At 48.4% G+C, this 13,601-nt stretch overlaps 1 protein-coding gene across 4 annotated transcripts in view; it reads left to right on the top strand.

Annotated features, from left to right (window-relative positions):
* The first annotated feature begins 5,406 nt into the window (after positions 1-5,406).
* ALG1 (ALG1 chitobiosyldiphosphodolichol beta-mannosyltransferase) overlaps positions 5,407-13,601 on the top strand; it is a 16,675-nt gene continuing 8,480 nt past the window's right edge. For all 4 annotated transcript variants that reach the window (XR_001307482.3, XR_014840868.1, XR_014840869.1 and 1 more), the window contains exons 1-5: positions 5,407-5,655; positions 6,863-6,940; positions 7,045-7,148; positions 10,700-10,848; positions 13,298-13,387. Coding sequence is in view for 1 of the 4 variants with exons in the window: in XM_013995667.2 (XP_013851121.2) it covers positions 5,436-5,655; positions 6,863-6,940; positions 7,045-7,148; positions 10,700-10,848; positions 13,298-13,387 (641 nt within the window). In the remaining 3 variants the exon portion in view is untranslated. The remainder of the gene's footprint in view (positions 5,656-6,862; positions 6,941-7,044; positions 7,149-10,699; positions 10,849-13,297; positions 13,388-13,601) is intronic.

Genomic DNA, 13,601 nt, shown 5'->3' with positions numbered 1-13,601 from the left:
AACTCCCACAGGCTACATCTTTGATTTAGCAGTTGCAATTACAAAGTTTGTTTTGTTTGAAATAAGTTTGGAATAAACTCATTTGAAGGCACACTTGCCCCAAACTGAATATTTCTTTTTTTTTGTCTTTTGTTGTTGTTGTTACTATTTCTTGGGCCGCTCCTGCGGCATATGGAGGTTCCCAGGCTAGGGGTTGAATCAGAGCTGTAGCCACCGGCCTACGCCAGAGCCACAGCAACGCGGGATCTGAGCCGCGTCTGCAACCTACACCACAGCTCTGCAACCTACACCACAGCTCACGGCAACGCCGGATCGTTAACCCACTGAGCAAGGGCAGGGACCGAACCCGCAACCTCATGGTTCCTAGTCGGATTCGTTAACCACTGCGCCACGACGGGAACTCCCAAACTGAATATTTCTTAGAGCGGCTCCCAGCCAACAGAAACAGAATGAGCCATAAAGGCAAGCTTCACGGGTGCTTCAAAATCTTCAAGTGGCCACGTTAAAAGAAGCAAAGAGGAGTTCCCGTCGTGGCGCAGTGGTTAACGAATTCGGCTAGGAACCGTGAAGTTGCAGGTTTGATCCCTGGCCTTGTTCAGTGGGTTAAGGATCTGGTGTTGCCGTGAGCTGTGGTGTAGGTTGCAGACGCAGCTCAGATCCCGAGTGGCTGTGGCTCTGGTGTAGGCTGGCAGCTACAGCTCTGATTAGACCCCCTAGCCTGGGAACCTCCATATGCTGCAAGTGCAGCCCTAGAAAAGACCAAAAAAAAAAAAAAAAAAAAAAAAGAAGCAAAGAGGAGCACGTGAAGTGAATTTTAACAATCTATTTTATTTGAATGCATAGATTCAAATATCTACGATATTAAGATAAGCAATGAGGTCCTGCTGTACAGCACAGGGAACTACATCCAACCACTTGTGATAGAACATGATGGAAAATATATATACCTTTCTGCTGTAACTTCTCCAGAGATTAAACTTCTCTCCTTGCTGTCTGGGAGGAGTGAAAGACTTTGTGATCTTTAAAAAAATCATTTCATTAGCAGACAGAAACTATTATATATAAAATGGATAGATAAACAACAAGGTCCCACTTTATAGCACCAAGAAATGCATTCAATATCCTGTGAAAAACCAAGGTGGAAACAAATATGAAAAAGAATGTATATTATGTATAATGAAACCACTTTGCTGTACAGCAGAAATTAACACACCATTGTAAATCCACTACGCTTTAATAAAATAATTAAAAAGATAATTTCAACTTGCTATCAATATAAAAAACAATAAAAATTAATTTTTTTGCACTTTTTTTTGGGGGGGGACCCCTCATCTGCGACACGCAAAAGTTCCCAGCCCAGGGACTGAACCCGAGCCACAGGAGCAACCGAAGCGCTGCAGTGACAATGCTGAATCCTTAACCTGCTGTGACACAAGGGAACTCCTGCATTCCTTTTTAAGTACTATTTCTTTTCCTACAAAGTCTTTGAAATCTGGGGAGTATTTTACACTTGAGGTGCATTTCAGCTCAGGTTCGTCTCAGCTCGAGCCCACAGCCATGTGTGCTTCTTGTGTCCTGTATGGGACAGTGAGGACTTCGTGCCCCCACGCAGCTCACTCACCATGAAAGTCCATCTGTTTCCAGGTGGCAGTGTCACTGTTGCAGTACTGGGTGCTGTCCCGAACCTTGCTGGGACTACTATGTGTGTGCCATATGACCTTCCTGAAATCCAAAAAATTCTGCGTTCAGAAACATACCTGGCCCCTGGGTTTCAGTTAAGAGATTACAGATCTGTAAAAATAATAAAAATTGCCACCACCAAAATGTGCATCTGATGCTCTTTATGGGCAGACTCCAGGTCAGGTTTTCTCATTTCTTTCTTTTTTTTTTTTTTGTCTTTTGTCTTTTTGTTGTTGTTGTTGTTGTTATTGTTGCTATTTCTTCTATTACTCTGTAAAAACTCTTTTTTTTTTTTTTTTTTTTTTTTGGTCTTTTTAGGGCCGCACCCGCGGCATATGGAGGTTCCCAGGCTAGGGGTCCAATTGGAGCTGTAGCCACCGGCCTACACCAGAGCCACAGCAACGCAGGATCCGAGCCGCGTCTGCAACCTACACCACAGCTCACGGCAACGCCGGATCGTTAACCCACTGAGCAAGGGCAGGGATCGAACCCGCAACCTCATGGTTCCTAGTCGGATTCGTTAACCACTGCGCCACGACGGGAACTCCAGGTTTTCTCATTTCTTTCTTTCCTTCTTTCCTTCCTTCCTTCTTTCTTTCTTTCTTTCTCTCTCTCTCTCTCTCTCTCCCTCCCTTCTTCCGCCCCTCCCTTCCTCCCTCCCTCCCTCTCTCTCTCTTTCTCTCTCTCCCTCCCGCTCCCTCTCCCTCTCTCTCTCTTTTTTTTAGGGCTGCACTTTAGGCATATGGAAGTGCCCAGGCTAGAGGTCAAATCAGAGCTGCAGCTGCCGGCCTACATCACAGCCACAGTAACGGCAGCTCTGAGCCACATGTTCGACTTATGCCACAACTTGCAGCAATGCTGGATCCTTAATCCACTGAGCAAGGCCCACGATTGAACTCACATCCTCATAGACACTAGTTGGATTCTTAACCCGCTGAACCACAATGGGAACTCTTTTTTTTTTCATTCTTTTCCTTCCCCAGCCTTTTAAGGAGCTTCTCTGAACATTTAAAGATAATAGCTTTATTGAGATATAATTCGCATGCCCTTTTAAAGTGTATAATTCAGCAAGGTCTTTTTTTTTTTTTTTTTTTTTTTTTCTTTGCCATTTCTTGGGCCGCTCCCGCGGCATGTGGAAGTTCCCAGGCTAGGGGTCAAATCAGAGCTGTAGCTGCCAGTCTAAGCCAGAGCCACAGCAACGCAGGATCTGAGCCGCGTCTGCCACCTACACCACAGCTCACGGCAACGCCGGATCCCCAACCCACTGAGCAAGGCCAGGGATTGAACCCGAAACCTCATGGTTCCTAGTCGGATTCGTTAACCACTGTGCCACGACGGGAACTCCCAATGTCTTTTTTTTTGGCCTTGCCCATGACATGTGGAATTTTCTGGGCCAGGGATTGAACCAGCGATCCAGGCCGCTGCAGTAACAACACTGGGTCCTTAACCCACTGTGCCACAAGGGAACTTTGTAGCAGTGTCTTTTACAGAATATTCACAGAGTTGTGCCCACACCACCACTGTCTAAGTCTGGAGTATTTTCATCATGCCAAAAGGAAACCCCACACCTCTTAGCAGCCACTCCTCATTCCCCTGACGCTAGACCCTGGCAACCACGATCTGCTTTCTGGTTCCATGGATTTGCCTGTTCTTGATATTTCACAGAAATAGACTCATACAACATGTGACCTTTTGTGTCTGACTTCTTTTACTGAGCACAGTGTTCCCAAAGTTCATGCATGTTGCAGCATGAATCAGTGCTCCCTTCCTTTTTATGCCTGAATAATATTCCATTGTATGGAGAGATCACATTTATCCCTTCATCAGCTGATGGATATTTGAATTGTTTCCTTCTTTCTGCTATTGTGAATAATGTTGAAATAAATATTTATGAGTTTTGTTTATATACCTAGGAGTGCAATGACTGGGTCACGTGGTAACTCTATGTTTAACGTACTGAAGATCTGCCAGGCTTCTTTCCGCTACAACCACTAGCCATGTAGGTGTGCACAAGTGTTTGTCCAGAACTCAGGTGAAAATTTTAATATAACAGATATACTGTATTTTGTTTTTGTTAAGTTTTTCTTTGATTCCCCAAGAACCATTTTTTGCTCTCCTGGGTGTGCCACTGAGAATGACTGTCATCACGTCTGTTAATGCTTATAACAACTCCTGAAGTGGGTACTATTCTTATCTTCTTTTACACCTTAAAATCTGAGGCTCGGGGTGGGGGGGTAAGTGACTTATAACCCCCTGTGTCACGGCTGGTACATGGTGGCTCAGGGACTCCAACACCTGAGTCCACATCTTAACTGTTGGGTAATTCTGCCAGGGTTCAGCCTCCAGTCTTTGCCAGAGGAACAATACCCTCTTGACCTCTGGAAGGATTGAATTTCATGTGTGAAGCAGGCCAAGTGGGCAAGCAGGCCGAGCAGGACTGGCTGGTGATGGATCTTGCGTCTGTCTCCCGACAGAATCAATCCCATCTCCTTCCTTAACTAGGGGTTCACCTTTTGGGCAGGGGCATTTACTTCCGGTGTGTCACAGCTGTGGCACCTGGTCCTTATCCTGTTAGATCATCAGAGCAAGAGGGGCTCTCTGAGGTCTGAGGTCCCTCTTCCTTAGTTTACAGGTCAGGAAAGCGATCTGCCTAAGATTAAAGATCCGGTGAGGTCAAGGTCTGGGGATCCCAGCCCTGTCCCAAAAGGGGCGGGGGAGGGGAGTGGGCAGGGTACATGCAACCGAAGGCAGGTCTCTGTCTGTCCATCTCTCCACCTATACATATTTACTCATCCTTCCTTATCCTGTTCAACTCGGTTTCCAGCCCTGCCTCTGCGGTACGCTCACGAATGTGTGAACTTCAGTGTCCTTACCTGTAAAAAGAGGACTCACTGAGCTATTGTGAGAAGCTAATGAGACATGTGCCAAGTCCTGAGCTGGGTTCTAGGGTCCCTGCAGGTTCTGGGGCAGCTCCCAAGGTGAGGGCAGTGGGGTAGCTTCAAGGGGACCCCTTTCAAGGTCAAAAAGCTGTCACACAGAACTCTTCAGTGTAGCTACTTTGGGAGGTGAAATGGGAGGGTCAGTGGGGAAATTTTCCCTTCTTACTACGGATACTTAAAATCATTACAGGAGTTTCCATCGTGGCTCAGCGGAAACGAATCCGACTAGAAACCATGAGGTTAGGGGTTGTTGAGGAGCCGGTGTTGCCGTGAGCTGTGGTGTAGGTGGCAGACGCGGCTGGGATCTGGCATTGTTGTGGCGGAGGGTGGCAACTGTAGCTCTGATTAGACCCCTAGCTTGGGAACCTCCATATGCCAGGGGTGCCCTAAAAAGACAAAAAAGAAAAAGAAACATACGATGACACAACCAGGTCCCCACTGCCTCCCTCCCACTTACTCCCCCACCCTCCCAGGCAGGTCACCTCTGATTTCTAACAGAAAAGAACAGTTTTGCTTTTATAATGGAACTGGCCGGTGTGCACTCGAGCCTCTCTGGCCTCTTTTCTCAATATTATGCTTGAGTTTCATCCAAACTGTTATCTCACTGTCTACTGAACTTCAAAGAAACAAATGTTCCTAGATCCCCACGGAGTGACAGCTTTGCCGTAATAGCTCTAAATCTCGGCCCCCCCGGAGGCTCCTCCGCGGTTCCGCGGGCCCCGCCTGGGGAACCACGTCCAGCCTCCCTTTTCTCCGCCCACCTCGGAGGCTCGGTCTGCGGCTGCGCGGTCACGTGACGGTTGCCGGCTCGCCAAGATGGCGGCCTCCTACGTCGCTCTGCTGGCGGTATCCGTAACCCTGCCGCTGCTGCTGCTGCTGCTGTTGCTGGTGGCGTGGAAGCGCTGGCGGTGGGGGCGCGCGTCCCGACACGTGATGGTCGTGGTGCTGGGAGACCTGGGCCGCAGCCCTCGCATGCAGTACCATGCGCTGTCGCTGGCCAAGAACGGCTTCTCCGTGACCCTCCTGGGGTTCTGCAGTGAGTGCAGGGGCTGGGGTCTGGGAGGGAGGGTGCACCCTCAGCTTTTGTCCCCACGGGGCTGAGGTAGGGGCGCCCCTTTTCTCTCTCCCTCCAGCAGCTCTCTGACATTGGCCCAGCCGCATCCTGGCTTGGACAGCTGTTGTCAGGTTTCTGTCCATCCTCTGCGGGGTGGGTCACTAGGAAGAGTCAGCATAAATCTAACGCCTGCCATATGCCACGACTGTACTAAACTAAATGCACTCAGTGAATAGTCTCACTTGATCATTCTCCTGTAGGTGATAAAATGGACTGCTATCCAGGTGCATGTGACTTCCGGGCCCGTGCTGGTAACCGCATCTCTGAGACTACTCTTGTCGGGCTGTGTCTGAACCGACAGGCAGCTTTTCTCCTCTCCATTCCTCACCCTCAGGGCAGAGCTTTGTAGGCAGGAGATGTTTCATTTTCCCATCATGTCCAGCCTTTTCTCTCAGTGTGCAGGGGGAGGGGTGTCTGCTTCTCCATCTTACTCTGCCTTGACATCTTTAGAGGGTAGCTCAGCCCCCATCAGCGAAAAGCAGGAATAGCTCTGGTTGCCTCTGGCCCCTGTATTTATTTATTTATTTATTTACTCAGTCTTTTTGGGGCTGTGCCCTCGGCATATGGAGTTTCCCAGGCTAGGGGTCAAACTGGAGCTGTAGCTGCCGGCCTACACCACAGCCACAGCAACATCAGATCCGAGCCTCCTCTGTGACCTACACCGCAGCTCAGGGCAAGGCTGGATCCTTAACCTACTGGGCGAGGCCAGGGCTTGAACCTGCATCCTCATGGATGCTAGTTAGATTTGTTTCTGCTGAGCCACGACGGGAACTCTGTGGCCCCTGTTTAGTCTGCTATCCCAGGGCGAGGGGTTGGAGTGAGACTTTCTAGGTGTTTCTCTGTGGTGTGATAATTCTACTACCCAGGGAATCTAGATCAGCTTGAGTGCCTACTGTCTTCCAGACAGTGTTACATAAAAGTAGATAAGATTCCAGCCGACCCTCTGTGGGTGGTCTAGTGGAATCTGGACAGCTGGCCTTATTCTCTGTTCTGGCTACTGAAGAACAGAGACAGGTTTGGGAAAGTCTCACTTTCCAAAACTCTTCCCTCTTTAGCCTGGGGTGTGGGATCACCTGACGTTAACTTAGATTGTCTTGTTCAGCACATTAAAGGTGGACCTTCTTTTCAGACTCCAGACCCCGTGAGGAGCTCTTGCAGAGCGACAGAATTCAGATTGTGAGTTTGACAGAACTTCCGAGACTTACAGGTAGGAAGCAGTTAACTTCAGATTTGTCTGAGTCTCTGTGTGTGTATGTATCTGCAAATTGCCAAGAACTCCTTTACTAGTGAGAGTTGTCTTCTGACTTGCAGTTGGGCCCCACATTCTCCAGTATGGAGTCAAAGTTGTATTTCAGGCAGTGCACTTGCTGTGGAAGTTGATGTGCAGGGATCCAGCCGCCTACATCTTTCTCCAGGTAACTGGTAGCTCTGCCTCCCACTGTGAGAACAACTGTGAGCAGTTTTCTTTACTTTCCGGTTTTTAAAAAAGTCCAAATTGGTGAATAAACTGCATGGTCATGTGTAAGTGTGTAAAAACTTTTAAAAACATGAGTAGGAGCCTCTGGTATGCGTTCATTCGATTTATGGTACCCATGCCTTTTATTTTTCAGTGTCATTACAGATTATATTGTACTTAGCTAAATGTTTTACGTACATTATCTCATTTAATTCTTTACAACATTCATAAGGAGTAGGTTCTCATATTATCTACATTTGAAAATGAGGACCTAGGAAGTTCCCTTGTGGTGCAGTAGGTTAAGGATCTGGTGTTGATGCAGCTGTGGAGCAGGCTGCAGCTGCTGAGAGGGTTTGATCCCTGGTCTGGGAACTTCCACATGCTGTGGGTGCTGCCAAAAAAAAAAGAGAGGAAACCTAGACACAAAGAGGTTTTGTAAGTAACATCAAGTAACGTTGACACACACACCTAGGAAGTGCTGGAGTCAGGATTTGAATCACTGACTCTGGTTGTCACTCTGGTTCTGGATTTATACTCTTAATCTCTTCCCTATACTGCTTTTTAAGACAGAGAAACTCCTTCTTTTAATTGGCAGTGTTGTATCTTGACATGTGATTAGAGTACCTAATGTATTTACTTAGTCAAACCTTTTTTTTTTTTTAGTCTTATCTTAATGGACACTTAGATTCTTTTTTTTTTTTTTTGTCTTTTGTCTTTTGTTGTTGTTGTTGCTATTTCTTGGGCTGCTCCCGCGGCATATGGAGATTCCCAGGCTAGGGGTTGAATCAGAGCTGTAGCCACCGGCCTATGCCAGAGCCACAGCAACGCGGGATCCGAGCCGCGTCTGCAACCTACACCACAGCTCACGGCAATGCCGGATCGTTAACCCACTGAGCAAGGGCAGGAACCGAACCCGCAACCTCATGGTTCCTAGTCGGATTCGTTAACCACTGCGCCACGACGGGAACTCCGACACTTAGATTCTTACCGATTTTTTTTTTACTTTTACAAATAGTGTGACAGCATCAGTGAACGTGTGTCTTTTGCATGGGTCTGGATTCTTCTTGGGGTAAATTCCTAGGGATGGAAATGCCTGATCAGAGTCCATGCACCTAATTATCTTTTATTTTAATTTTTTTATTTTTTTGCTTTTTAGAGCTGTACCTGTGGCATATGGAGGTTCCCAGGCTAGGGGTCAAATCGGAGCTACAGCTGCCGGCCTACACCACAGCCACAGCAATGCCGGATCCAAGCTGTGTCTGTGACCTACACCATAGCTCATGGCAACGCTGGATCCTTAACCCACTGAGTGAGGTCAGGGATCGAACCCGAAACCTCATGGTTCCTAGTTGGATTCATTTCTGCTGAGCCACATTGGGAATTCCAGAGTCCATGCCCTTAAAAAAACATATTCAAAAATTTTAGTTAATTTTTATTTTTTGTTTTTATGTATTTTTATTTTTTGAGGGCTGCACCTGAGACATATGGAAATTCCCAGGCTAGGGGTTGAATCAGAGCTGCAGCTGCCAACCTATACCACAGCTCATGGCAACACTGGATCCTTAACCCACTGAGCAAGTCCAGGGATCGAACCCACATCCTCATGGACGCTAGTTGGGTTCATTACCACTAAGCCACGATGGGAACTCCCCTTATTTTTATTTTTAAATTTTTTATTTTTATTTTTAATGATTAGTAGTATTTATTTATTTATTTGGCCCTGCCCTTAACATGTGGAAGTTCCTGGGCCAGGGCCCGAACCTGTGCCATAGCTATAACAAGAGCCACAGCAGTGACAACACCAGATCCTTAATGTGCTGAGCCACCATGGAGCCCTATTTTTGATTTTTTAAATTTTAAATTATTTATTATGCTGCGGGTGGGCCCTAAAAAGCACGCCAAAAAAATTACTTATTTATTTTTAATTTTCATTTTTATTTTGTTTATTTTTTTGCTTTTTAGGGCCACATGTGTGACACATGGAAGTTCCCAGGCTAGGTTTTGAATTGGAGTTGCAGCTGCCACCCTATGCCTCAGCTACAGAAAGGACAGATCCAAGCCATGTCCAAGACCTACACTGCAGCTTGAGGCAGTGCTGGATCCTTAACCCACTGAGCGAGGCCAGGGATTGAACCCGCATCCTCATGCGGTTTGTTTCCATTCAGCTACATGGAAACGTCTATTTTTTATTTTTTAATTAAATTTTTTTTGGTCATGCTGTGGTGTATGGAGTTCCTGGGCCAAGGGTCAGATCTGTGCTGCTGTTGTGACCTACACCACAGCTGCGGTAACTTGGGATCCTTCAACCCATTGTGCTGGACTGGGTGGGGGTCAAACCTGGTTCCTGATGCTGTAGGGATCCTGTTGCACCATGGTGGGAGCCATGCCCACGGCATGTGGAAGTTCCTGGGCCAGGATTGAACCTGCGCCACAGCAGTAACCTGAGCCATAGCAGTGCCAATGTCAGATCCTTTTTTTTTTTTTTTTTTTTTTTTTTTGTCTTTTTGCCATTTCTTGGGCCGCTTCTCACAGCATATGGGGGTTCCCAGGCTAGGGGTCGAATTGGAGCTGTAGCCGCCGGCCTACATGGATCCTTAACCCACTGAGCAAGGCCAGGGATCAAACCCGAAACCTCATGGTACCTAGTCGGATTGGTTAACCACTGAGCCACGGCGGGAACTCCCTACAATGCCAGAACCTTAACAGCTAGCCCACCAGGGTACTCCTCCATGCCCTTTTCTTTTTCTTTTTAGGGCCGTACCTGCGGCATGCGGACGTTCGCAGGTTAGGGGTCCAGTCAGAGCTGCAGCCTCCAGCCTACACCACAGCCGCAGCAACATAGGATCTGAGCCTCATCTGCGACCTACACCACAGCTCATGGCAACGCCAGATCCTTAACCCACTCAGCGAGGCCAGGGATTGAACCCACAACCTCATGGTTCCTAGTCAGATTTGTTTCTGCTGCGCCACGACATGGGAACTTCTCCATGTACTGTTAAAATGTTGTGATGTATGGGAGTTAGAGCCCTAGCCTGGGAACTTCCATATGCTGAGGGAGTGGCCCTAGAAAAGGCAAAAAGACAAAAATAAATAAATAAACAAATAAAATGTTGTGATGTGTTCTCGGTTAGTCCTGGAGTAAGGCTGGGCCAGTTTGTCCCCCACTCAGTGGGGAGGCCTCTCCCCCCCCTCCTCACAACCACCAGGCCTTGCTAAATGTTTTAGAGTTTCTCTTATGATAGGTGGAAAATGGTACCTCTTTGCTCCATTTTTCATCAAGGATATCAATGATCTTGGACTTTTCAGGTTAGTCACCTTTTTTTTTTTTTTTTTTTTTTTTTTGTGACTTAAACCTTTTGGCCAGAAAGAGGGTCTTCCTTCTGCTTCTCAACTATCAAGAGCTCTGTGAAGACAATTGACTCTTTGACGTATATGTTGCGACTCTTGCTTGGTTTATTAGGAACTGTGTGGTCTGGTTTCCTCTTCTTCATCCAAGTCTCTCTTTCCCAGAACCCTCCAGGCCTGCCTGCCATTGCCGTCTGCTGGTTCGCGGCCTGCCTCTGCGGGAGCAAGCTCGTCATCGACTGGCACAACTATGGCTACTCCATTATGGGGCTGGTGCACGGCCCCGGCCACCGCCTCGTTCTGCTGGCCAAGTGGTGAGGGTCTGGGAGGAGGGTGCAGACTCCGACCCCGAACTGTGGCAGAAGGAAGGGCCAGTGTGGAAACCTGGGAGAGCTGGTTCCCCGTGTGCTCTGGGGGCGAGGGTGCGGGCAGGGCTGGGGAGTTGGGCTGATGCACGTTACAGGCGATGGAAACAGAGCTGAGCCAAGGAGCGCATCGGTTAGCCCCTGAAACTGAAAGTCTGGAGAAATGGCAGACTCTGTGCTTGGGAAGGGCGTCCTCAGGAGCCCCCATCCCTCTCTCCACGCTCCCTCCTGGAGGTGTTTCTCAGGCTCTGGGAGCTGCCCCCACCCTCCTCCCTACCCATCAGGCTCAGTGGAGAGACCAGGCCTCTGATTGGCTCCTGCTCCATGGTGTCCTCTGACCCTCCCTGAGCCTGGGGGGCTTCGATACCCCATTGTCTCAGGTCTGCGACAAGTGCTGCACTGGAGAGCTGGGGTCCCTGGTGCACCCAGACCAGATCCCCAAATGAAAACCAGGGCTGCTGCAGCCGATGAAGCTGGTGAGGGAAGAAGGCCCGGGGGAGCAGATTAGACTGGGAGGCAGAAGCGTCTCCTCCGTGTGGACTTGCAGCCTCAAGCCACTGGCCGACTGGGGCCTTTCCCCTGAAGGGGCATTTGTGGGTGGAGGTCACGGCCGTGGTTAGTGGTACCTGCCGCGTGCCAGGTTTCAGGCCAAGTCCTTTATCGCATTCGGTCTCCACGGCCCCCCCAGTGATGGTGTCATGCCATCACTCTGTTCTTATTTATTTTTATTTTTGTTCTTTTATTGGGTTTAATTGGATTGGTTTTATTGCTGTTATTTTATTTTTCTAATGATTTTTATTTTTCCCATGATAGGTAGTTTACAGCGTTCTGTCAGTTTTCTGCTGTGCAGCAGGGTGACCCAGCCACACGTATATGTCTACATTGTTTCTGAGTACCCACTGGTAGCATCCTTAATGACCATATTTCTTTTTTTAATGAAAAGCAATTTTTTTTTGGTCCTTTTTGCCATTTCTTGGGCTGTTCCTGCAGCATATGGAGGTTCCCAGGCTAGAGGTCGAATCGGAGCCATAGCTGCTGGCCTACACCACAGCCACAGCAGCGCGGGATCCGAGCTGCGTCTGTGACCTACACCATGGCTCATGGCAACGCCAGATCCTTAACCCACTGAGCAAGAGCAGGGATCGAACCTGCAACCTCATGGTTCCTAGTCGGATTCGTTAACCACTGAGCCACGCGGGAACTCCTGAAAAGCAATTTTTATTTTTATTTTCTTCATTATGGCTGGTTTACAGTGTTCTATCAGTTTTCTGTTGTTCAGCAAGGTGACCCAGTCACACATACATATATACATTCCTTTTTCTCACATTATCATGCTCCACCATAAGTTACTAGATATAGTTCCCAGGGCTACACAGCAGGATCTTACAGCTCATCCATTCCAAAGGCAGGAGTCTGCATCTGTTAACCCCAGAGTCCCAGTCCATCCCACTCCGTCCTCCTCCCCCTTGGCAACCACAAGTCTGTTCTCCAAGTCCATGATTTTCTTTTCTGTGGAAAGGTTCATTTGTGCCATATAGTAGATTCCAGATATAAGTGATATCATGTGGTATTTGCCTTTCTCTTTCTGACTTACTTAGTATGAGAGTCGCTAGCTGCACCCATGTTGCTGCAGATGGCATTATTTCGTTGTTCTTTATGGCTACGTAGTATTCCATTGTGTATATATACCACATTTTCTTAATCCTGTCATCCATTGATGGACATTTAGGTTGTTTCCCTGTCTTGGCTGTTGTGAATCACTCTGTTTTTATAAACTGGGACCCCAGGCTGAGCGCCTCATGTCCCTTACCACACAGCTGGGAAGTGTGGGCTCCAAAATTCAGGCCCAGGCAGTCCAGCTCTGGAGGCTTTCCTTGCATCCTGAGTAAGGAACAGCCGTGGGACCCACACGTGTTCCGTCACCCCTTTCGTTTCCAGTTCTCTTTCAGTTCTTCCCTGTCATCAGGGCTCGAGTCTCAGTTTGGAGCTAATCTGTTGCTAACGCCCTGCTGACTTTAGCTAAACTCCCCTGGTCACACATGGGGAGCGAGCCTCAGTCCCACAGCCGTTGCAGGGAATAGCGCCATGTGGCTGAGATTTGATAATGAGGCCTTTATTGTATTTCTTCTTCTTTCATGGCAGGAGAGACTGGATTTTCCCTTCTGTGGTGATAAACGGTTTCCCATGAAAGCAATTGTATTTAAGCCAGAGAACAATATGATTTAAAGAAAGGTGTGAAGGAGAGAATAGTACAGGCAGCGTTCAGAGCAGGCACTGGGAAGAATTTGGGAGACCCCAGCTCTGCAGCCTCTTCTCTATGAGAAGGTGCAGAAGCACATGGCGCTGGGGTAGGGGTGCCCGGCCCAGCTCCGGGCTGACCACTGACACGTCTTTTCAGGTACGAGAAGCTCTGTGGCCGCCTGTCCCACCTGAACCTGTGTGTGACCAACGCGATGCGGGAAGACCTGGCAGAGAACTGGGGCATCAAGTAAGGGCCTCGGGAGGCGAGGGGCCCCTCCCAGCACGGTTGGCTGCTGTGTCGTGTTGCCAAGGCATTGGGAGCTCCAGGAGGTTGTTGCTAGCTTGGGGAGGCTGAGGGCGTTTCTTTCCCGGCCAGCCACATGGTGCAGGCAGTTTGCATGTTAGGACTTCTCTCTGTGCCTCCCCAAGAAGGAAGGAAGTGTCGTGTCGGAGATTTGGAG

The sequence above is a fragment of the Sus scrofa genome, chromosome 3 (assembly GCF_054392235.1).
Source record: "Sus scrofa isolate SSC_HxYL_T2T_F1_AM1 chromosome 3, Sscrofa_HxYL_maternal_Yorkshire_Landrace_v2.0, whole genome shotgun sequence".
Classification (NCBI taxonomy): domain Eukaryota; kingdom Metazoa; phylum Chordata; class Mammalia; order Artiodactyla; family Suidae; genus Sus; species Sus scrofa.
Note: the sequence above shows the minus strand (reverse complement) of the source record. Positions and strands in the feature narration are given on the sequence as shown.